At 35.8% G+C, this 20,480-nt stretch overlaps 1 protein-coding gene across 5 annotated transcripts in view; it reads left to right on the top strand.

The window, feature by feature from the left end:
* LOC146002880 (zinc finger RNA-binding protein-like) overlaps positions 1 to 17,688 on the top strand; it is an 81,875-nt gene extending 64,187 nt beyond the window's left edge. For 3 of the 5 annotated variants that reach the window (XM_083140912.1, XM_083140913.1, XM_083140911.1), the window contains exons 15-19: positions 1,165 to 1,251; positions 7,697 to 7,792; positions 12,535 to 12,744; positions 14,634 to 14,775; positions 16,124 to 17,688. In XM_083140912.1, coding sequence (XP_082997038.1) covers positions 1,165 to 1,251; positions 7,697 to 7,792; positions 12,535 to 12,744; positions 14,634 to 14,775; positions 16,124 to 16,203 — 615 coding nt within the window. In that variant the 3' untranslated portion in view covers positions 16,204 to 17,688. The remainder of the gene's footprint in view (positions 1 to 1,164; positions 1,252 to 7,696; positions 7,793 to 12,534; positions 12,745 to 14,633; positions 14,776 to 16,123) is intronic. The other 2 variants (XM_083140915.1, XM_083140914.1) reach the window with 1 other exon arrangement.
* Positions 17,689 to 20,480: the final 2,792 nt, after the last annotated feature.

Below are 20,480 nucleotides of genomic sequence, written 5' to 3'. Positions count from 1 at the left end.
TGTGTTTTTTTAAATTTTAAAAGCATTAACTTTCACCTTGTTAGGTCTTGTCAGTTGTTGATAGGGAGTTGTTCCATAATACTATCTGTTCTTTGTTTTTGAGAAATGTAATTAAATGTTAGGGGAGAGGTGTCATATGTATGCCCCATGTGGTGTATATGCATGCCACAGAAATTTTCCTTCATTTCCATACACCATAATTACTTCCACTCTTCCTTCAATCAAAAGTAGAAATAGAAAACTACCACAACGGCTGTAATCCAAAAAAAAAAAATTGTAAAGCTGGAAATTGACTTCTACTTTGAGAAAGTTCCCGTCTGTTTTGGAGTATTTTCTTCAATATTGTTCCTACTTTTAACTACTTGTTCAGGGGTGTAAACAGTTTCGAAGCTGTCAGTAGTCTAGTAGGGTAGCATGTTGCAAGTTACAAATTAAAACTGGATCTTCAAAGATGTATTTTTTGATTAGAAGTGTTTCCTTAATAACCTAGAATTTGTATAATATTGTGGATTTGGATCTTTGGAAAAGGAAGTGGGACAAGGCATGTATTAAGTATGTATAATTTATTATATTTAGTATGTGACTCAAAATTTGATTTTAGGTAATATTGATGCTACTAACAAACTTGATCATTAGTTAAGAATTTTGGAAAAAGCAGATAAGTTGATTCATTTATATCCTTCAGATTTCACCAAATTTGTAGTATAAAAAGGTATTAAAATTTTAAAGAATAGGACAAAAAAAAATCCATCTCATTTTATATATTTGAAGGAAAGACCTGAAATGATATTTTGAAATAGTGTGAATTAACTATGTGAATACAGTTAGAATAAAAATTAGGATATCGTTCATTTTCTGTAATTGTACTAGATTTTTCCGAGATTTCTCCATTGATGAATAGCAAACGGTTTTCATCTTTATTGATGAATAGCAAACGGTTTTCATCTTTTAACCTTGCGAGTTGAAAATATTGTAAACTTGACTGTACAAAAATACCGGAAAGCCAGTTTTGTTCTGAAACTGTATTCACTTGGAAGTATGTATAGTAAACATTTCAAAACTACTAAAATGTATTTTAAAAAGAAATGCCTGGTAGCATATAGAATTGAAAGGGCTTCCATTTTTTTCATTACATCTAATGCAATTTCCTCTTTCAATATGCAGAATCAGAGACCAAGTCTACGTATTTTTGGTGGAGAAAATCACAAAACATATCAGAGGAATGCCGGACATTTACCAAACTTAAAACCAGTAGGTTCAATGAAAAATCTATAATTCTAAACAATGTATTTTGTTAAAAAAAACTTCTGAATCTAATTTTCTTTTGTCAAGAACTGGTATTAGCTAATAGAATTTAGATATGTTTGTGCTGACCTCAGTGCACACATCGATAGAAAATTATGGAAGATAATGTTGGCTAGGTAGGAAAGTTAAGTGTTGAATGAGTGAGAATACGTCTGAATAGGAAATGGTTGCACCACTCTGCCAAAGTTTGCATCCTCATGCCATTTCAAATTTAATGGAGCATATTTCTAAAATTGGAATTGGTAACATGAAAAGCAGTTCATAAGCTGGTTCAGTTTTGCTGACGTACATATTGTTTGGCTGACTTTTATACTGAACAAACGTGCATTGAACTATTAGATATTTTGAATCTTCCTTGTGATAGGCCTGCTTGTGCTTTGCTTTTTTTTTTCAGTCTTGCTAAGAACAAAAGTTCGAGTGGAACCTTCATTTAACGTTTCTTGTGCACATTGCACTTTATCTTTTCATCCCAACAAAACATGCATTTCTCACCTCCATTTTGTTTGCTTCCGTATCTTCATCTGGCATAAGATTTATTGTAACTCTAGTTTCTTGGCAAAAGCTGCCTACTATCCCTTCTCCTAAAATGTTTCAACCAGTTTTCATAATTTTAAGGAAAACTAGTTTCGCTGCTTTGCAATAGACTACATGCAGGTGCGCACATTTGTACATTGTGAGTCATTAAATAAAATTGTCTTAGGTGGCATAGTGATTTCCTGTCAAGCTCAATGTAACCAGCACACTAAATCTACATCGTATCATGGAGAGAGATGTTTCTCGGATTTATATAATTGTTACAAAATTGGCAATAGTGAACTTTCCCTATGACAGTTGTACGAGAATTACATCAGACTGTAAAAAAGCTGGTATGTAACCACAAACTACATTTCTTCTAACAATAATGGCACAATAAATGAAAACTTCAAATTTAGCATAATTACTCAGCTAAAGTGTCATGTGGCATTTTTGTGCAAGGGCCAAAATGCCGAAAGAAATATCAGGATGCACCTGTAAATAAATTCCAACCAACACTTTTCGTACCACTCGTTTCTGCTGATAAGGATACATCAGTATTGGCACAGCCCTAAAATTACTTAATCATGTGGTTTACATTTCTTCTTTGTTCATTAGAAACCTTCCGAGTACATTTATTGAAACTAACTGCAGGTAACGAAAAACACTGCATCTGAGAAGTAGATCCCAGCAATATCAAAATCACAATATGTAATCCGGAACAACAAGTAAAACACTTTTTTGTACCCCTAGTCTCTTCCCACAACACCATGTACTTTCTGTGTAGTAACAATGTAGGTCCCCAACCTAGCAGACCTTAACCCACCTTTTTGGCAATTCAGACTGGCATGTAATGTTATTTAGCTTATTAACCTCACTTGACCCTAGATGTCGAAACCTTTTCCACCTTCATATAAATAACGCAGCCACTTGTTAAATTGCCAGAGCTATGAGTAATATGTCTTCAGTCTTCCCATTCCAACCTCTCTTGCACTTGTCCCAGTTTGCAACGGACTGATATGCTAGAAGTTTTCTGTTATGAACATTGTATATGATGGGAATAGTATTGGGAGAAAACAATGTGGAAAATGTTTTTGTTGGATTAAATAAGCAAATGTTTCCAAAGGATTTTAAAAATTTTATGTAGAAATAAATATTCTGCACCCATAGAAGATTTACCCCGTACGTCACCTTATGTTTTAATTTTACTGTATCTTTGTCGTCCCTTGCTAGAAACAGTTTTGTGATGCATATGAAATTCATCCTGTGTTTTGTGAATACAATGAAATGGTGCATTTACTTGATTTAACCTTATATACCCACGATGCTGCAAATCACACGTGGCAATATTTTTTTTGAATTTGCTATGTAATGGGAAGGTTAAAGGCCAAAGAAGCCAGCTGCTCCCATTGTTATTTTTTTAGTACAGTATCCTAATGTGAGTATATTGTTGAGAGTGCAACACACTGCATGTATGTTCACCAATATCAGCTATTTAATTGTTAATTTTCCATAATGCATTTTTCTGTCGTGGATAATATCTGTACACTGCATTGTAGAATGAGATTGCTTTGTCCTGTAATCATGTCTGAGTGACATAGTCTGAAGTCTTAAAATGGTAAATATTTTTTGTCATTTTGCACTTTCATGCCTATAGTGAAAAATCAATAACTTAAATAAAAAGCATATTGCCACTGTTACACACAATACCACTTCCAGATATAACATTTTTTAGGGATAGCACTCACTGTTGATACAGTTGTCCTAGGTTGCACCAGATTGGATCAAAGACTTATATTTGTGTTTGTTGATAGCATCTTTAGGATGAACAATGCTAATTTAACCATTTAACATGCATTTATTGACTGTGTCATATTAGAGACAAAAGGTGTAGTTGGTTGATGTTGAAATTGGATGAACAAACACTTCAGTGGTATGCAGACACACGCACACATTAACAAGTAATGCACTTCCAATGCATAGGATGAAATTCCATTAAAATATTACAAACTTCAATCATACATTAACCTTTTGAGTCCCAAGGCCATTTTCACATGTAACCCCCTTGGTGCCCAAGCTGATTTTGAGCAAAATGCAGTTTCAATTAAATGAGTGTAGATCGGAGACTAATTGCCCTAGAGAGATGAGTGATATACCATTGTACGCGGAATGAACCAGAGATTGACTATATGAAATTTATGCAAATTCTGCGTATATATGGAGGGGGAAAGGGGGGAAATCCCCTGAAAATACTTTTTTAAAAATGGGGTCCCCCCCCCCCCCCCCGAAAAAAAGGATATGAAAAGTTCAAAATGCACATAGAAATTATCGCTGGCATTATTATCATATGACCAATGTAACTTGAGTTGTACATCCCAAAAAGGAATGGTCGGCACGCCACTGATTCAAGCTTCAAAATGCAGCGGTACCTTGAAATGACTTTAGCTCAGACTATTTGCCCTGGAGATATGTCCTATATACCGTTGTACGCAGAATGAATCACAGATTCAGACAATATATAATTTATGCACCTTCGGCATATATATGGAGGGGGAAAGGCAGGAAATCCCCTGAAAATACTTTTTCTTTTGAAAAATGGGGTTTCGTCCCCACCCCCACCCCGCCCCTTCGAAAGAAAGGATATGAATAGTTCAAAATGCACATAGAAATTATCGCTGGCATGTAAGGAACACAAAAATATATACATCATTGTCGTATGACCAATGTAACTTGAGTTGTACCCCCAAAAGGAATGGTGGGCACGCCACTGAATGCCACTAAAGCCACAAAATGCAGTGGTACCTTGAAATGACTATAGCTCGGAAACTAAATGCCCTAGAGATATGAAAGATATATCGTTGTACGCAGAATGAATCACAGATTCAGACGATATATAATTTATGCACATTCGGCATACATATGGAGGGGGAAATCCCCTCAAAAATACTTTTCTTAAAAAAATGGCATTCCCCCCCCCCAAAAAATATTCAAAATGCAAAATTTATGCAAATTTGGCGTATATATGGCGGGGGAAGGGAGAAAACCCCCAAAAATTATTTTTAAAAATTGTTGAAATGTTTGAAATTTATATTTTCCCTTGAAAAGAGTCCCTTTTCCCACCTTTTCACCTCCATTTTTATGAAGAAAAAAAAAGGTGCAAGAAACATTTCTGTTAAATACATGTGTTAGGAACAATATGAAAAAAATCGAAATTCTAGCCAAAAATAGAAAAGTTATAACGTAAAAACTACGACCTTGACACAGCATCTCGATCGAGATGCTTGGGACCGTGAGGGTTGCAGTTGGGTATCTCGTTCGAGACGCTTGGGATCCATAAGGTTAAGGGAAGATTGATATTAGTGATCTTTTCCCTGCAAGCGTATAAATACTGTTATTGGAGTCTTTGTTACATGAGACGAACTGTGTACGTAGACTTAATTTCACCTTACATTAGCAAATGGATTTGTCAGTACAGCTACACATGTGATTATTTTTTTTATTATTTACTTGCCTCGAGATTCACACACAAATTGATGCAAAACATTAATTTTTTGCAAAAGTGATAGTTGTTTTCACTCATAGAGACTTACTAATATGTTTATGTTCAAACATTCTTCTGACTGAATTCATAACCTTCCACTATTCTCTCGTGTAATTAATAAACTGTTGTTTTTCTTGTTTATTTCTTGACTGAAAGTTTGAGATTATTCGTAAACTACCACACTTTGTGCATGTTACATTTGCTTGTATGTGTGGTGCTAAGACTCCACAGCTCTAATTCTAATATTCACTATGATTTTCTTGTTGTGGAGACTACAAAGTTATCTCTTACTCTCACTTGAGAATTGACACTTTCTGAGTTGTCATTCTGGTTACATTTGCAAATGAGGATAAATAATATGGCCAGATAGAGGAACTGTTTGACATTACATTTAGAAACGAAATAAAAATCCTTAAATGCAAAGCTTGCAGTATTGGTGGTTACCTGTCATTTTCATATTTTTGATTCCCTTCCCTCTTTCTCGCCCCTTAACTCTTATTAGAATGGAGTTATATATAGGCCACAGAGAAATTTCATGAAGAAATTGTCCAATGTAAATTTTCTATTTTGCATTCTGTCTGAACACCTTAACAGGAAATATTTTAGTGATAATTGGGTGCTTGTAGCCATGTTTGAGACCTCTTTACACACACATGAAAGCTAGTGTAGGCTTACACAGTTATTAAACTTCTGCTTTTCAAAAATATGTAAAGCAAATTTTTATTGCTCCTCAGTGTCATTTAACTTATGACACTGTGAAACTATTATTGTACATTTTCTATTCCAAATGAGATGTATAACCTTGCCAGAATGGTGCTACTGAAACTTGTAAAATCATAGATATTGTTTATCTACAAGGTCCCCCCATCCCATTGTGGAAAAGAATATTATTGCCTTGCATCTGTACTGGTTCTCTGAATATTTTAAGTTAATTTTGGCAAGCCCATATTTTTTTAAAGATACTTACAGATAAGATATTAGCACCCTTTGTTATTTAATTCTATGGAATCTCATATTTTGCCAAACCATGGTTAACATTGTTTGCAAATAGTACATGTTCTTAAATTTTTCTGCCCTTTGCTTGTGAACATAATTAAGAGTAGAGGAAGCATATTTTTTCTTCCACTGCTTGGGCTTAATAAGAAACTTTAGTTTTATTTATAATTTGCCCATCTTAATCCTTATAAATGTTTCGGATTGTACCAATAATCTTGAGGATAATTATTTTATTTAGTGGGTGACGCCACAGGCTGCTCTACAAGCTAGCCTGTGCCATTAGCATAAAACATACGGAGATAATATAAGGCTATATGAACACAAAGAAAGGAAGCCATTAAGACAGAAAAATGTACATAAACCCACATTTACGGATATAGCTGTTTGTATTTGCAGTGATATGATACTAATTGCAGTTTCTAAATATAACATTCAAATTCAGAAGGAAAATTCAAATGTAATTTGCATACAGCTTAATTAAAATTTACAATTCATCTTTGTCTTCTATTCTAGCTTATTCTTGAATTAGGGAAAAATTGATTAGTAACTTTTGGGAAGTAGGAATTTTTACATGCATGCTTATGTATAGTTATATTTTGCATTAGTTGAACGATGAAACAGTGCCATTTAATTCATTTACATGGGACAGTATTAAATAGTGGGTAATTTTAAATATATATATAGTTTTGTAGGACCATTTTTGGAGGTGGGATGTGAAATGTTTGCATTATTTTTTTCTCAGAATTTAAAATTCAATTAAATTTAAAATTTAATCACTAAAAGCCTGTAGTCATACATTGAATGACAAATAATTCCACTAGTTTTTAGTTTTGATGCATGTGGAGCAAGTGGTTGCTAGCCATACATAAATGAAAGAATTGGCATTTGTTACCAATGGACCTGAACTTTTATAGAGTTTAAGAGTTCAGTTCAAGAATATGTTCATCTGAATATTAGCTTTTTCTATACTGGATGGATTTGCCGAGCAAAGATTTGTGAAAGATTGTACTGAAGATTTACTCAAAGTTGATACATACATTTTGGCAATTTTTGATGGATCATATTACTCCACTCCAGTACCCTTAGTTGAGGGACATGCTACGGAAATAATACATGAGGCTGGAAAGTAGTACCTTGTGCATTAATGTTCCTTTGACAGTCACATTTTCTCCCCCAAGTCAGCATTTTAATTGAATGATGCTGAATATAGGGCTAATAGTATTTATGTAAATTGAACACTAGTTTTTGAATTGAGAAATCTTGAGCAAAATTCAGATTTAGTGCTAGTAAAAGTTACTTTAATTGAAATTATAGGAGAAACTAACTCTAATTTCTTTTTAGGCTAGAGCTACTGGTCTACAGAGTTGTGTTATGGTGATAAGAATACTACGTGACCTGTGCCAGAGAGTACCAACATGGTCACCATTAAATAGCTGGGTAAGTAGACTGTTTACTTCTTTGAGCAGTGTGTGTGCTGTTGCTTCTTTTTTTTAAAATGGAGAATGTGAGTAATATTAATATTTCCTAGCTAGTCCTGTTGAAGGACATAGTAGTAATTGTCAATGAATGCATGTTATACTCCAGAAAGAAGTGACCTGAAAATCGTAATTTTTCAGGGTGGCTCACCAGGAATTACGCATGAATTATTGGCTCTGGGGATTGTGTGGATTCTGCTTGAATTTTTCTCCGTAGACGTGAAAAATTGCAAATTTTATTAATCCAAATCTTATTGAATTTATACATATTATTTATTAATGCCCCGAGCAAAGTTTTTCACAGTTTAGATTTTATTTTTATCGAGGAAGGAAAAGAAAAGAAAGCTACATGAAAAATAAAACAGAATTCTCTCAATCTGTTTGCTTTGTTAGTGTCCTTTGCAGAACAATCTGACAAAAGGAAGATTATTGCTAGATAAGATCTTGAAGTTGATTAGGTAAATTTGAAATTCGTATACAAATAACAATTTTCATAGATTACTGTGTCCCGTAACATTTGTAGATGTATTTTAGTCTGAGCATGTGAAATGGCAAATGTAAACTCCACCTGGCCTTAAATATATATTAGGGATGGGACCGATTAATCGGTACTCTATCGGTATCGGCCGATATGGGCATATCGGTTTATCGGTAAAATTACCGATTATTTTACCTATCCGATATATCGATAAATATTTGATAATTTAGTGCAAAATTCTGCCATTTTGTTGTAATTTTTATGGATAATCTCCATGCCCTACTTTCTAAAAAGTAAGTGTCTAAATATGCAACTTCTCTTGCACTGCAGTCACCTTGAAACACACATTTATTAAGGAGATCAATTAACATTTCAGGTTCTTCAAGGACCGTTTCTAATTTTATATCGGATCGGTAGAATATCGTTTATCGGTAAATTTTATATTGGTACATTATCGGTATCAGCCAAACTTTCATATATCGGCCCATCCCTAATATATATATATATATATATATATATATATATATATATATATATATATATATATATATATATATATATATATAAAATCAAATAAGGTAAAAGGAAACACTCACCGGACAGTAGGAAAATTCAAAATTTTCGCTAATTTATAGCATCATCGGTGTGAGAAGAAACAGAAGACGGAACCGGGTGCACACGGCCACTGGCAAATTTACCCTCCACCCCAAAGGGACCTGCCATGCCTCAAACCTTATCTACATCCTCACCTGCAACATCTGTGGTGATTTTTACCTGGGGGAAACATCAACGGCCCTCAACCTCCGCATCAATAACCACCGCTCCTCCACCCACAACCTGGACTTCACTGTCGCCGTCCACACCAACCACCACAACATCAGTTTCAACGACTGCTTCCGGGTAGCGATCATCCACCTCCTACCCCAACCAGCCAACACCTCTGTTAGCAAAAGATGGGAGAGGGCCTATATATCGGCCATGAGTGCAACCACTCCACCTGGCCTGAACAAGGCCACCCAGTAATGCCCAACCCTCACCCACCCACCCTCCCGCCCTCCCTCCCAACTCATCCTACACACTCACAGTTTACGACGAGCCTGGTGACGAAACAGTTTTTTTTTTCGTTCTACGCACCGCTTCTTCTTCAATGGGGACCTGGCAACTCTGCAGGACCCCAACTTCCGGTTCCGTCTTCTGTTTCTTCTCACACCGATGATGCTATAAATTAGCGAAAATTTTGAATTTTCCTACTGTCCGGTGAGTGTTTCCTTTTACCTTATTTGATTTTTACTTAGCCCTTTTGGCCCTCCTTGCTTTTATCCATTATATATATATATATATATATATATATATATATATATATATATACACACACACACACACCATTCAATTGAATTATAATTTTTGGATACATTGGAATATCACAGACCTTTATATTGTGTGGGTGGTGAGAGGTGGTAATACCTAAGGTTGAATTAGAGAAAACATTGCTCTTATTATTGAATTTTTTTAAAGTTCATCTTGGAAACCAGTAATTATGGTTGAATTTTATCATGGTCCTAGAGTGGCTGCCCTGAGTTGTGAAGATATTCTTGCATTGTATAATGCTTTAAATAAATGATGATGGGAGTGTGTGTTCTCTCAAAATGTTACATCAAAAAAGATGTTTAAATGCTTGGAATATCCACAAAGTAGAATAATGCAGTAGGTATGGGACATTTGAGAGCTATAGCACTGTAGTTGAATTTTTATTACCATAATTTGATGGACCAACCACATCTTATCACTATCTGTCTTGAGACCATGTTTATATATATCACACTCAGCTTTGCTTTATCCAGTGGAGGTACATAATGGTTCAGATCCCACTTCAAACTGTAGGGAAGTCCCAATTAGCCTATCTGTACATAAAGTGGACACTAACAGCTTTGCTTTGATAAATGCATTATAAATAGGACTATTAAAATCAACAAAAAGTACCACTGCTAGGTTTTACTTGTATGGTTTTTTCATATCAGCTGACCTGTGACATACAGAGGATGCAACTTTTTTGAAAGTTTTGGCTTAAGATCTAACCTGTGTCTTGGTAGAGCACTGGCATTGAATGCCAAGGCAGCAAGCCAATCAACCTCTACTAAAGACTAAATCTTTGTGCTAGTTTATCATGTTCTGTAACTTCTCATCTTACCATCAATGTCATCTCCTTGCATTTGAGGGAATTAATTCCACTGAAAAGTTGTTGTGAAAATTGTGGCCCAGGTTCAATCTGACACCCACCTTCACTGGTCATCTCCCAAATTGGACTTCTCAGTTAGGCTTGTAGGGTAATATGACAAAGCCCTGACTGGTCACTGGTGTCGGAATTATACCTTTTTTTTATTTTAAATTAAAAGGTTTTGGAAATTCTTTCCAATAAGTTCGTATTTATTTCTTATTCACACAGATAAAATAAAACTTTTGTACTGGCAATCCTGAAGCAATTTAACAGACAGATCTGTAAACAAATCTTTAACTGGGAACTGTTCCAAGATAAATATATGGTCTTTTTGTATCGCAGGAACCTTGCCCGAAGGTATGGGTTTGAGAAACAGCCAATTGGCTAATGCCAAATCCCCCCGAAGGTTAGGGCTACCGGATAAGTAGGCCGAAAAGCTTACAATTTGGTCTCCTTTTATGCTATATTTCTAATGCCAAACAAAATTACAAGAGTTAATTTTGATATTTAAAATAACAAAAAATAACATCTTCCAGATGATTCTATTTTTGTGCACGGCACAGATTAATGTACGTGCAGATGTTACAATATTAGATTACAGTGTGTGCTCTGTCAGATTTGATCAGGCTGAGACAGATCCATGGTTGGTTTACAATTTTATATCAATACAGAGGTTGTTCCGTCTACGTTTGGCCAATTTCGTTCCTCCCCCCCTGCACTCAGAATGAACTCACCCAACCTTGGTCAGGCATGTTTGTCAGTGTAGTGTGTGGGCTGAAAAGAGTGGTTGTGTTTTCTCACTGGGCCAAAAATCCCGCCAAAACTGAGCCGCTTTTTGGGAGGAGTGCGTTGTATAACTTTCCAAGTGTTTGCATTTTCTCGCTTGGCCGAAAATGTTGCCAAAACAGTTGCTTTTGGGAAGGTTATGTTGTAGCCTTTTATGACGCAAAGTTCAGTGTGTCAATGATCAGGAAGTAGTGTAAGAGCAAGAATTGTGACGTTAGTTTGACTTTATTCAAGAATGTGATCGGCAAGTATAAGGATTGCATGGCCCCAGCGTTCGGTTCTCCAACAAAGGGGACGAGAACACGGCCGTGCACACAAGCCACCACCAGTATGCAAGTGCAAGGTGCTGTTAACAGTTTCCAAAGACATATTTAGATGATTTTCCATCTGTCTTTGGGTCGGTGGATTCTCTTGCATGCCCATTCTGCGAAGTTTCGCCTGCATACTGGTGGTTTGCTTGTGTGCACGGCCGTGTTCTCGTCCCCTTTGTTGGAGAACCGAACGCTGGGGCCATGCAATCCTTATACTTGCCGATCACATTCTTGAATAAAGTCAAACTAACGTCACAATTCTTGCTCTTACACTACTTCCTGATCATTGACACACTGAACTTTGCGTCATAAAAGGCTACAACAAAACCTTCCCAAAAGCAACTGTTTTGGCAGCATTTTCGGCCAAGCGAGAAAATGCAAACACTTGGAAAGTTATACAACGCACTCCTCCCAAAAAGCGGCTCAGTTTTGGCGGGATTTTTGGCCCAGTGAGAAAACACAACCACACTTTTACAGCTCACACACTACACTGACAAACATGCCTGACCAAGGTTGGGTGAGTTCATTCTGAGTGCAGGGTGGGAGGAACGAAATTGGCCAAACGTAGGCGGAACAACCTCTGTATTTGCACCCATTTAAATCTTACCCTATAATTTGAACCTGCCAAACTACCAGAATGTTGCTAAAATGCAATTTTTGCACACCATTTTGATAATTTTGTCTTGGTATACGTATAAGCCCTAACATAAAAATATTGTACTCTACAAGCACCATAAAGGCAGTGTTGATATGTATCTATTGCATGTTGCACAGGATTATTACAATGTTGCAGAAAATGTGTATGTATTAGTGAAGGTTTTCTACATAGAAATGTTGAGAGAATGTGAGCGATTGCAATACTCTGCATAACTTTCGTCCCGGGTATGTTAACTAAGCTTGTGTGAATGTTGCAGGCCATGGAACTACTAGTTGAAAAAGTGATTAGCAGTGCAGGACAACCCTTAAGCCCTGGAGATGCCCTTCGTCGTGTGTTGGAAGCCCTCGCATCAGGAATTTTGCTGCCAGGTGGACCCGGACTTCTCGATCCATGCGAGAAAGATCCTGCAGATGCTGCTGCTTCACTTACGCCACAAGAAAGAGAAGATATCACAGCCAGTGCTCAGGTATGCTTCAGTGTTCTGTATTAGTTTTCTCCTGCTAGTTTTTTAATTGCTATGTTTTTATGGGCATAGGTGTAATCTGCATGTACCCAGGTGACTATGTTGCTTTGGAAATGAAAGCACTGTTTAAGTAGAATAGTAAGTTGTGGACTTAGTGGTAACTAAGAAGTTCTTAAATCAATGGTTTTTAATTTTTTTATTACCAGCATAGTATCAATTATTTTATTAATTAGTAGAATAATTTTATTATTATTAGGGATGCTATTTTTAATTAAGGATGTTACAATTGTTCTAGTATTATTATAACAATATTGTTTGATTGAATATCTTTAATTTTTATGGGATTAGTTATATATATATCTCTTCTATGGTTATTAATTATAGAGGTTCTTATATAGAGGGGGATTATAATATAAATCGATTTATTATTTGTTGGATCTATGATGTTTTTAATTATTTCTCCTAATATTATTAGAATTATTTTAGGGTGGGATGGTCTAGGATTAGTTCCTTACTGTCTAGTAATTTATTATCAGAATGTTCGTTCCTATTCTGCTGGAATATTAACTGCTCTGTCCAACCGAATTGGTGATGTATTTATTTTATTAAATTATGGTAGCTGGAACTATATTTATTATTTATGATTAGTTTCTGATTTTGACATAATATTAATTACTAGATTTATTATTATTGCTAGTATTAGTACAGTGGAAGCATGATTTTTACATTCCCAGATTTAACGTTTTCATGCATTTTAAAGTTGTTTCACTAGTTTCCTGATAAACCTAACCCTCCCTTGCTTGCACCAATTTTCCTAACACCGATGCTCGCGTGGTATCTGACACTCATGTAATGGCCTGCATTGAAAACATATTTACTAAACAAATACCAAACCTACATCTTTAGTAAAAAATACAAAACTCTAGGAATACACAAGAAAGACTCAACATTTTTAGTTGAATAAAACAATTTTTTGTTTTGAGCACAAATGCAACAGATAATCATTGAGTATTCTAAAATACAAAACTACATATTTAATAAAAATACAAGACTTGAGCAATACACAACAAAAACTTACATTTTTAGTTGAATAAAACACATTATTTGTAAATGAACTCTTGTTTTATAACAGATGTATGTACGATTTTGTAACACGAATACTCGCACGTCATCTGAGAGACTTGGTGCAGACAATATCACTAATAACTTCTTACCGCACAAACTTGAACTGTCGTAGCTCGTTCTGAATAATCATTTGCTCATACCAGAAAGGTACCAGGCTGAGGAATACCCAAGCTACCTCGTTTCAGAAGTTATTATTACTGATAGACTCTCTGGTGTCTCGTAGATGCCACGTGAGCAACGGAGGGTTAAATAAAAGTTTCACTGTATGTAGACATGTACACACATGCTTGTCCATAAAAATAACAAGGTGCAGAATTTGGCACTAAATGTCAGGCTATTTATATCTGTGATTGGTAAAATTCAGAACTGTGTTGATATCACTTTGAACATATACTGTTTCTCGCTGATGCTAATACTAATGCTTGAAAATTGTAAAAGAAGTTGTTAAAATGTTGATTAATATTATGTAAGTACTCCATTGCAATTATATTAGGGCCATGATTGTAATAGTGTAATGTATAAGCATTCCAGTGGAGAAATATACCATTGCTTAAAAATGTTAACTTACATGAAATTGTAAATAATAAATCAAGTTTGTGCAATTTGTAAGCAATGTTACATGGATGGTAAATTTTGTGTAGAATATTGTTGACACATTGTTACACAATCCCTAGATGAACAGAGAATTGAGAAATTTTAACGTACACATCTGTGTAAAATGTATGGTAGAAATGTTGGTACAATTACTATTTTAAAATTTCTTTCAGCATGCATTGAGGCTAATAGCGTTCCGTCAAATCCACAAAGTATTGGGCATGGACCCCCTTCCTCCGCCCAAGTTCACCCGGGGGAGGTTCAATAGAAAACGTAGGAGAGACAATAGTAGCGGAGAAGGTAATGATTCTGAAGGTAAGTCATTGTCAAACTTTAGCTTCAAAAAATCTTGTAGTAAAGTAATACAATTTTCTCAATGCATGAAGCTTAAAAAAAAGAACTAAGAACGTATTGGTTTCATGTTAATTATTCAAGCAATGCTTGTTCAGTTTTGAATCATTGCATGATAACACCACAAAGTTAACAATATAAGAAGAGATTGTTCCATTCCAATATGCAAAAGTATGGAGTTGAGGCATATGTCAGTATGTATGTTAGTTTTGAATAATAGCAAAAATGAATTTTGAAGACACTACTTTTATGAGGTGGGACAGATATGAATTGTTCTGCATTTTTGTTCATCCTGCGTTCCAGAAATAACTCCAAATTGAAAATTGTTTTACAAGAAAGAGTAAATGAATTTTCAGGTTCTTTTTTAGTATTCCATGCATTTTGACAAAACAAATTCCCTGACTTTTCCAAGCAATTCTAAAAATGAAATATCCAGACCATTCTATGGTGCTGTGTTAAATTGCACGTGCGATTTAAGTGTTTCAAAATTGTTCAAAACAAATTAACAAAAATATTTTTTATATGCATTATCTCCCATTAAAAAGCCAGTTGAAGAAAAATTAGTTTCATTTTATTCCCAAATCCTGGCGGGGCTTTCCCGATGGCACAGTGGTAACATGTTGCCTTGTAATCAAAAGGTGCCAGGTTTAATGCCCGGTGGAGACACATAGTGGTTTGGATCCACTTTTAAGCTTTACGTCCAGTCCAGATTAGCATATCTGTACAAAAGGTGTATTTAAAAACAAAATATAAGCAAAACTTGATTTTTCATTTTTAAATGTAATTTCAAAATTCCGTGACTCACTCATAGGTTGGTTTTCCCAGACTTCCTGAATTTCCAGATCAGTCTTCTCATGCAAGTGGAGGCACATAGTGTTTTGGATCCCACTTTTTATAGTTTTTGACTTATGCTTTTTGTACACTCGCCGGAAAGTAATGCCTTCACATTCATATGGGCATTAACTTGTTAGAATTGTGCGTTCCAGCATTCCAGGTTTTTATAAAATATTGGTAATTGGGCTGATATGCCCAAAAATCAGCTGACCGATTAAATAATTGGTCAGATTTCTTGACACTGCTGTTACCATCTTGAATGGGAACATGGGACAGGTTTCCTGTTTTCCCTTCAGGCGCAGTAAAACAAATATCCTCATCTTGATTACAAACATAAGAAACAAACATGCAGATTCTACAAGAAGGAGTTTTCGTGAATTAATGTTTCTTGCAATGCACAAGATTCATTTGTTAATGTAGATGTCTTTTAAGCAGTAGTCACATTGTAACGTAACTCACCGTAGAATTTTTTTGGCAGGTGGTGATGGCAAGAAAGACAAAAAGGAGGATGGCGTTGAAGAAAAAATGGATACAGAAAAAACCGATAGCCACAAATAATGGATGTGTATGTTTGTGCAAATTGGGTGTGTACATTTTGAATGTTAGATGATGCGTGGATGCTGTAGAGGAAAATTACATTGAAATGTTCCTGTGATGGTCTCTTATGCAGATACAACGGAGGCAGTTGTTTTCAATCCGAAGATGGTCATTATGTCTGTGTTCTGATATATAATGTTATGTTTTGTGTACCTTAGACAGCTTCATGGACATGTGTTTAATTTTTATTTCATTCTTTTTTTTTTTTGCTAGTTTCATAATACTTGACAGTTGTTTGAAGTACAGTACCTAAGTAGTTAACATTACAAACATTTACAAAACACACACGAACATACACACACACATTTCCATGCATATATTATATATAGAGAGAAGTATATCTGTCAAAGTATGGATTTATGTATGTTGACACCGCTAGTTCAGCATTTTCTGCATTAAAATTATAAAAATCTAGCAATCATATATGGTGAATATTGTTATTGTAATATCTGATAAAGCATAAGCTCTATGAATAACTTCATATTGTGTGTTTAAGAAGTGCTATTTTAATCACCTTTGAATTTATAGTTTGCCTGAGACAGCATCATTCCTTGAAATTTTATTTTATGTATTTTGGCCATGAAAATAAAAGTTAAGTATTATTTTTTCTTGTTTTATTCAGTCATTTACTTTCCAGAAAGTAAATTTCATAAATGTAAATAGGTAATATATATTTTTCTGGCCCTCATTCAAATATTTCATTTATAGTATTGACAGTGCAGATATATGGAACAACTTGAAATAATAAAAACAGGGTGAAAATTGTACAATGTATGTAGAACAACTGGTAGTTTAAAAATATTGTGTAACAATGTGATTTCTGCACTGCGAGGATTCACGTGACTTTTCCTTTTTTTAAATTATTTAATAAAGTGCATATAAAATGTTTAGCTTTTCAACCTTTTAAAAATCTAATAGATGCAATACAAATATATTTAATAATGTCAATGTGATCTTAGATTTACTGTACTCCATTGTTCATACAACACTTGAGGAAAAATTATCAGGAGTGGATAAAAATTGCAATTGAAGAGAGCTGCAAACCCAAGATTTTAATCTTCTTGAGACTGAAACACTGCACGGTTACGCTCCATTTATGCCACACTGTATACAAATTATATATTACAAATGACAATTGTGGCATTATGCATGGAAACTCGGATACCAAAGACAGGAAAAAACAATGTTTTGTGAATGGGGTGAAGAATGCATTTTAAAATTTTGTTTATATATTACACAAAACAATTGTTGATGTGTTATTTTCGATGCACTTGGCATTTTTTTTATTTGGTTTTATTGCATATTCTTAAAATTATGATCCCTAGATATCAGTAATGTAAAGTTTGCAAAGTAATTTTAATCCCTCTGCAGTTTTTCATGAAAAATCCTATGTATTTTCATTGTAATTGTCAATCGAATAAAGTAACTTGTTCATTTCTAGCACTATTTACATTGTTTTATTGAAAGCAAACTGAAGTTGTTTTTTAAAACTAATTCTGTGTGACTTCACATTTTTCCACTGATATCTATTCTAAACAGCTTCCTCATTGTACCATGTAGTTTTGAAACTCGTCACACTTCAAAACTATACATGGAACAAGAAGTGAGTTTTTCAGGATAGATTATCTTCCTCTGTGTAACTGCCAAACAGATATATTTAGCCATAATGATTACCATTGATGTTTTGGTTCAAAAATTTTAAGGGGGAGAGGGACAATTTCCCCCTAGGTCTTTCTCGCTGCGGCAGCTGCAGATCACTGTTGCAAACTTCTCTCTTTTGGAGCTGGATCTGACTCTTTCGTGCACTCATTTGTCTGTGAACTGTGGCACCCGCCTTCTGCCTCACTATGACGTCACCACTGGCTCCGGCCCACAGACCAACTTTTGCCATGAGTGTAAATTTTGCACATGACGTAATATTGTTATATTGGCTGCGTGACCCACCTCCCCAGCTACTTTTCTACGAGAGTGCCGTGGCTAAGGTGAAGATGTCCAGACTGTTATCTGGGAATCCTTTATTTTCGCAATCATATGAGCATCAGTGGATTATTGAGATGGGTGAAATAAATTGCCATCACTTTAAAGCTAACTGTAATAGCAGTGCCTCCATCCCTCCAACACCTAAAATTACCCTAGGAGGCACTTTATGCAGGCTTCGTTAATCTAGCTCCTTGAAAGTCATCTTTAGCTGTATTAATGATGAAATTTAGCTCTTTTATGCACATCAGGTTTGGCAACACTGCTAGGGTGGCTGTAGGAGGCAAGGAGAAATTCATTAGGCTTATGGGACCATTATTTTATTCATTCTCTCGGGAATATCAAACATCCAATGACTTAGAAAAGTACATGGACGGAAAAAAAGGACACGAACTATGTCATAGTATAGGAAAAGTCGAAACTCCCATTTGACTAGCCGTTACTTGAAGTTCAAGTTTATTTCCCATGAGGAATACCTGGGATTCTATAAATCCTTATTAATTTTTCAAACATGTCTAGCTTACTAATCATCTTGAAAAACAGTTTCCACTTGCAACATGGAGAGAAATTCATACTCCCTTGCATACTAAAGTTTTTTTTAAATAATGCCCAATCCGACGATATTGAAATAAATGCACAACTGATGCGTAATTGTCACTCTTTGCCTTAAATGGTGATAACTAAAAGTTAAATATAGGTAGTTTGTAGACACCCTATATAAAATGGCATAGATTTGGTTAAAAAATTATTTATTTTTAATGTTTGTGTTTGGTCCAAAAGACACCCCCCAGCTCAGGTGCAAGACCTGCCCCATACTCATAACCCCCTTCCCCTCGGTTCCCCACAGTGGCAGGTGAGTTCACCCAAAGGGCACCTGCCACACCAATTTACACCCTAATCTGCGGCAACTTCTACCTAGGCGAAACCTCCACCCCCTGTGAACCTAAGGATCAATAATCACCCTCCACCCAAAATTCAGAGTTCACAGTTCCCAGCCATAACAACCGTTTCCATGTGGCCATCATCAATCTTTTACCCCCCATCTGCAGGCGTTAGGAAAGTGCCTATATATCAGGCATGCAGGCCACTATACCCCCTGGACTCTACCAATAAACCTTTTCCTCCCCGAAACTACCCACCCACCATGCAGTAAGCACTGGTCAAAGTACTTTTGTTTTCTATCGACTGTTTCTGGCAACACTGACTGTAGAGATGCTACGGTCAGTATTCTGTGCCTCTACTCTAAGCAACACCAATCTCTCCTCCATTGACAATGGGATATATGTCGCGAAATATTGAACTATTTGTTTTTACTGTAAACACTTGCCACACGAAAATAAATTGTTTGTTATTTTGCAACCTAGATCGCATTGTCATCGGAAAAGAAAGCGATCATGGTTACGAAGTGTAGAGGCACATTATTTATATATGTAGGATAAAAGGAATGAGGACCACAAGGGCTAAATAAAAAGTAAAAGAGGAGAGAAGAAACACTCACCAGATATAGAAAAACTTCAAATTTTGTCAACCTTTTTTCTACTCCCAATGATGTGACAAATAGTCACGAAAATTTTGAAGTTTTTCTACGTCTTGGTGAGTGTTTCCTCTCTCCTCTTTCAATATATATCGGATAAAAGGAAGGAGTGCCACAAGGGCTAAATAAAAAGTGAGAGAGAGGAATATACAATACGTACACTTCTCCAGCTCCCAGCGGTTCCACACCAAGAAAGACATCCCATTCTCCCTGGCCCTCAGAGGTCAACACCTTACCCACCTCCTGACAGAACTACAACCTCTGCCTACACCAAGCCTTGACCAACCGTAATATCCCTCTACCCTGGTTACCAAACAAATATTCAGAGCTGCTTCATACACCTCCACCAGAAACCTGCCACCAATCCCCCTGCACTTGTCACCCAATATCACCCCCACCTCAACAAAGTCAGAAGAACACTACGTTCCCTCCTTCCCATCCTGCACATTGATCCTGACACCAGAAACATCTTCCCCGACAAGCCCAGAGTGGTTTTCAAACGCCCTCCCAATCTCCAAAACATCCTGGTCCACCACAATCTGCTTACTCACAATCTACTCACCCCTGCCCACAAATGCAACAGTGCAAGGTGCAAAACCTACCTCATACTTGTCACTTCCCGCACCCTCCAGATTCACACTGCCACTAGCAAATTCACCCTCTATCCCAAAGGAACCTGCTATAGCTCTAACCTCATTTATATCCTCACTTGCAATATCTGTGGGAG

The sequence above is a fragment of the Lepisma saccharinum genome, chromosome 19 (genome assembly GCF_977018435.1).
Source record: "Lepisma saccharinum chromosome 19, izLepSacc3.1, whole genome shotgun sequence".
Classification (NCBI taxonomy): domain Eukaryota; kingdom Metazoa; phylum Arthropoda; class Insecta; order Zygentoma; family Lepismatidae; genus Lepisma; species Lepisma saccharinum.
Note: the sequence above shows the minus strand (reverse complement) of the source record. Positions and strands in the feature narration are given on the sequence as shown.